The 6,537-nt window shown below is 45.6% G+C and overlaps 1 protein-coding gene across 1 annotated transcript; it reads right to left on the bottom strand.

The window, feature by feature from the left end:
- Positions 1 to 451: 451 nt before the first annotated feature.
- Positions 452 to 6,050, bottom strand: LOC121863652 (myb-like protein D). Its single transcript, XM_042362405.1, has 2 exons — positions 5,916 to 6,050; positions 452 to 1,159 (listed from the first exon to the last, which is right to left on the bottom strand). Exons 1-2 carry the CDS (start codon positions 6,048 to 6,050, stop codon positions 452 to 454), a joined length of 843 nt encoding a protein of 280 aa, XP_042218339.1.
- Positions 6,051 to 6,537: the final 487 nt, after the last annotated feature.

The raw sequence follows: 6,537 nt of genomic DNA, 5'->3' as shown, positions 1-6,537 counted from the left end.
CATTTGAAATCATGTCCTTTGATTTTTGCTTGATACTGACGGTGTATTTTAAGCTCTCTCTCTCTCTCTCTCTCTCTCTCTCTCTCTCTCTCTCTCTCTCTCTCTCTCTCTCTCTCTCTCAACTTTTTCCTTAATTATTATTCATTTCAGTTACTGTCAATTATGATTAATGTTGATGACCCGAAGAGCGATCACCTAACCTAACCCACCCCTAACCTAATTTAACCTAACCTAACCCACCCCTAATCTAACCTTACCTAACCCACCCTAACACATCCCAACCCACCTCAAATCTAACCTACCCCATCCCAAACCTAACCTAACTCACTGTGTACGAAATTGTCCCACTTATCCAATATATATCTACTAAACGACACATATTAACTATGGACCTGGTAATAATTTATGCTATTTACTCACTTGAATAAAAATGTATGTAATGTATTTATTTTCAAGAGACTCTTATCCTTTCAATATTCTTAGTCACGTCATTCTTCTTAGTCACGTCATTATTCTTAGTCACGTCATTCTTCTTAGTCACGTCATTCTTCTTAGTCACGTCATAATTCTTAGTCACGTTATTATTCTTAGTCACGTTATTATTCTTAGTCACGTTATTATTCTTAGTCACGTTATTATTCTTAGTCACGTCATTCTTCTTAGTCACGTTATTATTCTTAGTCACGTTATTATTCTTAGTCACGTTATTATTCTTAGTCACGTTATTCTTCTTAGTCACGTCATTATTCTTAGTCACGTTATTATTCTTAGTCACGTTATTATTCTTAGTCACGTTATTATTCTTAGTCACGTCATTATTCTTAGTCACGTTATTATTCTTAGTCACGTTATTATTCTTAGTCACGTCATTCTTCTTAGTCACGTCATTCTTCTTAGTCACGTTATTATTCTTAGTCACGTTATTATTCTTAGTCACGTTATTATTCTTAGTCACGTTATTATTCTTAGTCACGTTATTATTCTTAGTCACGTCAATCTTCTTAGTCACGTTATTATTCTTAGTCACGTCATTCTTCTTAGTCACGTTATTATTCTTAGTCACGTTATTATTCTTAGTCACGTTATTATTCTTAGTCACGTCATTATTCTTAGTCTCGTCATTATTCTTTCTTGGTTTTATATTTGTATCTGTGATTCTCTTTAAATAAAATGTTTCCATAAAAATAAATAAGGATTCAGTGCCTCTTCTTTAGGTACTCCGGGGCGTCACTTTTACTAAGGATTCGTCTGGTCTGTGGAAGTTAGGTTAGGAATTGGTTTGGTTAGATTGCATTAGGTTATGGTTGGGATATATTAGGTATTGGTCAGATTAAGGTAGGCGTTGTTGCTTAGGTTAGTTTTAGTTAGGTTTGGGTAGAATAGGTTAAGTTAGGGTTCGGTTTGACTGTGTTAGGTTCGGGTTGGGTCAAGTTAAGTTAGGTTCCCTCCCTCAATCACAATCAACACCGCCATCCCTCCCTCCCTCCCTCCTTCCCTCTACCACATTCCACCATCGCTCCCTCCTTTCCTATCTCCACCACACAATCAGCGCCACCCTCCCTCCCCCCACCACACTCAGCACCACCCTCCCTCCTTCCCCCCACCACACTCAGCACCACCCCCTCTCCCTCCCTCCCACCACACCTCAGCACCAACCCTCCCTCCCTCCCTTCCTTCCTTCACCACAATCAGCACCACCATCTCTCCCTCCTTTCCTTTCTTCATCACAATCAGCACCACCCTCCCTCCACCATCCTCAGCCTCACCCCTCCCCTCCAACATCCTCAGCACCACCCTCCCCACCACCACCATCAGCACCACCCCTCCCTCCACCACCATCAGCACCACCCTCCCTCCTCCATCCTCAGCACCACCCTCCCTCCACCATCCTGAGCACCACCCTCCCTCCACCACCATCAGCACCTCTCTCCCACCACCACCCTCCCTCCACCACCATCAGCACCACCCTCCTCCCTCCACTGCACGGTGGGAGTAAGTCCTTGTTCACAAAACTTACTAATTATTTGCATGCTACCCGGGAATTTTCACTCGGCGCATCACAGGCTTAGTGCGAGGCTGACTAATGTCGTAATTAACGCCTCCTCTCACTCCTTCATTGATTGATCTACAGCTCTTAATATAATAGTTTACATCACCTTACACACTACACCAAGTCTCCCTGCCACAAACTTAGACACTGAAGAACTTGGTGTCTGTTGTCTGCCTCGCGTAAAGTGGATTAAATCTCCATCTGCCGGTATCATAATAAACTCTTTAAGCATTTTAGAACGCAGCATGACGCACTTTTCCTCTCTTAAAACCGGGCTCGTCGCCCCTCTCCCCTCAGAGGGTTGCAAGGCCGCGCGTCGGGCGGTACAGCCCAGCTGGCCTGACGCAGCTGTCAGAGAAAACGTACCTAAACACCCGGACGGAGCGACCATTCTCTCTGGAGCGTCTGGGACACTACTCTAATCTCTCGTTAATACTGTGTGAAGCTCTCGTTAATGTGTGGAGACTTAATGTAACGAGTATTCATATGTTAAAAGTCAGTTACAGTTCATTGGGTGTAACGACATACTCAAGCAACAAAACAACGAGTTATATATATCTAGTATTTCACTGCCTGAATCATGATGGTTTTAGTCTGAATTTCCACTAAAACTTTATCACGGCCAAAACACATAATCACTTGAATTAAAACTTGCAGTTCTAACTACCTGTCATAAAGAAAGTGCAGAAGCAACCTATTGAAATAACTTTATGTATTTTTCTCCTCAAACTTAGTGGTAAATGTAACAACTTCCTTGAATATAAGATTTATACCATCGTGTCCAAACAGCATCACTACGGTAGGGTCTTCAGGTTGACTTTTGGTGATATAAAGGTGTGTTTTGACGCCTGTATGTCTGCCCACTCACTCAACACAATATAAACATCGAACACGAGATGTTTATGAAGCTTGGCGAATTATTTATCGATGTGTAGATCAAGAGATTAAGTCATTTCAGATATATTACGATTTGATAGTTAATTTTTCTCAGTTAATTTGCCATATAACTTTTCCTTGTTTCTGTATGTATAGAGACATTACAGGTATACAAACAATTTACATATACAGTGCAGGTATACAAACAAATACTGTACCTCTACAATATACCTAAAATCTGTACCTGTCCTATATACCTAAAATCTGTACCTGTAATATATAACCTTAATCTGTACCTGTAATATATAACCTTAATCTGTACCTGTAATATATAACCTTAATTTGAACCTGTAATATAACACCTAAATAAGTATATACCTGTGTTTGTTAATAAAATCCCCCTACGATAAATTTTCCTCGTAACTTGAGACAACAGAATGCACTTACCTGACTCACTTGGGTTACAGAACACAAAGATGGTGTTCAAATAACCTCAGACATGTAACCTATAATATTGGTCACTCGATTAGTTTAGAAAAATAAGATTTAATTGTTTATGTACGGATTAATTAGATTACTTAAACTATATATGGATAATATAAACTAACTATAGATTAATTAAGATATACTTGTGTTAATTAATTTATATACTGATTAATTCTGTTACTTGGGGATTAATTAGGCCTATAACCGTGTTAACAGAATGGGAGACGGATTACATACAAGTTAATTAGACACAGGTGCGAGCGATGCTATTGGGTAAAGGTAATAAGAAGAAAATTAAGAACAATGGCTTCTTCTTTCTTCTTCTTTCATATTTCTTCTTCTTTCATTTTGTTTTATCATATTTATTATTTTAGTAAATTATATTGTTTTTCTTGTTACTATTTTTTAGAAGTAAAATTACTAGTATTAGTAGTAATATAGTAGTTGTAGTACAAGCAGTAATACAAGGAGTAATAGAAGTAGTAGTGATAGTAGTAGTAGTAGTAGTAGTAGTAGTAGTAATGATAATTTCTCACTATTAATCACAAAAGCCTTGAGTCTATGATACATTGAATTAAATTTATAACTGCTATTACAACCCTAAATATCCCAGCACAGCCCTTAGTGTCCCAGTACAACCCTTAGTGTCCCAACACTGCCCTTGGTGTCCCAGCACTGCCCTTAGTGTCCCAGCACAGCCCTTAGTGTCCCAGCCCAGCCCTTAGTGTCCCAGCAGAGCCCTTAGTGTCCCAGCACAACCCTTAGTGTCCCAGCACAGCCCTTAGTGTCCCAGTACACCTTGGTGTCCCAACACAGCTCTCAGTGTCCCAACACTGCCCTTGGTGTCCCAGCACTGCCCTTAGTGTCCCAGCACAGCCCTTAGTGTCCCAGTACACCTTAGTGTCCCAGCACAGCCCTTAGTGTCCCAGCAGAGCCCTTGGTGTCCCAGCACAGCCTTTGTGTCCCAGTACACCTTAGTGTCCCAGCACAGCCCTTAGTGTCCCAGCCCAGCCCTTAGTGTCCCAGCAGAGCCCTTGTCCCAGCACCCCTTAGTGTCCCAGCACAGCCCTTAGTGTCCCAGTACACCTTGGTGTCCCAGCTCTCAGTGTCCCAACACTGCCCTGTCCCAGCACTGCCCTTAGTGTCCCAGCACAGCCCTTAGTGTCCCAGTACACCTTAGTGTCCCAACACAGCTCTCAGTGTCCCAACACTGCCCTTGGTGTCCCAGCACTGCCCTTAGTGTCCCAGCACAGCCCTTAGTGTCCCAGTACACCTTAGTGTCCCAGCACAGCCCTTAGTGTCCCAGCAGAGCCCTTGGTGTCCCAGCACTGCCCTTAGTGTCCCAGCACTGCCCTTGGTGTCCCAGCACAGCCCTTAGTGTCCCAGCCCAGCCCTTAGTGTCCCAGCACCCTTAGTGTCCCAGCACAGCCCTTAGTGTCCCAGCACAGCCCTTAGTGTCCCAGCACAGCCCTTAGTGTCCCACAGTGTCCCAGCAGCAGCCCCCCCAGCAGCCCTTAGTGTCCCAGCAGAGCCCTTAGTGTCCCATCACAGCCCCCATCACAGCCCTTAGTGTCCCAGCACAGCCCTTAGTGTCCCAGCACAGCCCTTAGTGTCTCATCACTGCCCTTAGTGTCCCAGTACAACCTTTAGTGTCCCAGCACAGCCCTTAGTGTCCCAGCATAGCCCTTAGTGTCCCTTAGTGTCCCATCACAGCCCTTAGTGTCCCATCACAGCCCTTAGTGTCCCATCACAGCCCTTAGTGTCCCAGCACAGCCCTTAGTGTCCCAGCACAGCCCTTAGTGTCTCATCACTGCCCTTAGTGTCCCAGTACAGCCCTTAGTGTCCCAGCACAGCTCTCAGTGTCCCAGCACAGCCCTTAGTGTCCCAGCAGAGCCCTTAGTGTCCCAGCCCTTAGTGTCCCATCACAGCCCTTAGTGTCCCAGCACAGCCCTTAGTGTCCCAGCACAGCCCTTAGTGTCTCATCACTGCCTTTAGTGTCCCAGTACAACCTTTAGTGTCCCAACACAGCTCTCACTGCCCCAACACAGCCTTCAGTGCTTCAACACAGCTCAGTGCCCCAGCACAGCCCTAGTGCCGCAACACAACCCTCAGTGCCCCAGCACAGCCCTCAGTGTCCTACGACAGCCCTCAGTGCCCCAGCACAGCCCTCAGTGTCCTAGCACAACCCGAGTATCCCAGCAAAGCCTCAGTTCTCTAACACAGCCCTCAGTGTCCCAGCACAGCCCTCAGTGCCCTAACAAAGCCCTTAGTGCCCCAGCACAGCCCTTAATGCCCTAACACAGCGCTCGGTGCCACCGCACAGCCCTCAGTGCCCTCACACAGCGCTCAGTGCCCCAGCACAACTCCGAGTGTCCCAGCAACGCCCCCACTGCCCTCACACAGCCCTCAGTGCCCCAGTACAGCCCTCAGTTCCCCAGCACAGCCCTCAGTGCCCCAGCACAGCCTTCAGTGCCCCAGCACCACCACCCTGAAACATCATCACCGGCAGGTTAACCCTGACGATGCAGGAGTCAAAAATTGTAACAGGCGCCGCCACGCCCTCCAGTTCCAACTTGACAATTGGATTCTTCCCACCTCGTATAGCCGACATAGGGAACGAGTCCAATTTGATCAACATTCCAAGTGAAATCTAATTGTAGCAATATAGCGAACAAGATCCAATACCTCCTTAAGTTTGGCAAGTGAGAATGTCGTGTGAAGGTGACGCTGTACGAGGGTGAGAACACCTTGAGGGGTTGTGTCACCTGGTGGAGGAGATAGGTAGTCGTGTCTTACCTGCCCACACCTGTTGTCCTCTTGTTCTCAGTAGTCCTTTATTGTCCACAGTTGTCCTCCGTTGTCCTCTGTTGTCCCCTGTTGGCCTCTGTTGTCTTCTGTTGGCCTCTGTTGTCTTCTGTTGTCCTCCGTTGTCCCCTGTTGTCTTTTGTTGTCTTTTGTTGTCTTCTGTTGTCCTTGTTGTCCCTCTGTTGCCCTCTGTTGTCCTCTGTTGTCCTCAGCTACTGGGAGAATTAACTAACGTGTCTTAAGTATCCCGACTCTCCCTGCCTCTCCCTCAGGCGATCGTTCGTCTGGCGTAGGGAATCATCCAGAGACGCCACTAACAG

This window comes from Homarus americanus, unplaced genomic scaffold, assembly GCF_018991925.1.
Source record: "Homarus americanus isolate GMGI-L3 unplaced genomic scaffold, GMGI_Hamer_2.0 scaffold41366, whole genome shotgun sequence".
Lineage (NCBI taxonomy): Eukaryota > Metazoa > Arthropoda > Malacostraca > Decapoda > Nephropidae > Homarus > Homarus americanus.
Note: the sequence above shows the minus strand (reverse complement) of the source record. Positions and strands in the feature narration are given on the sequence as shown.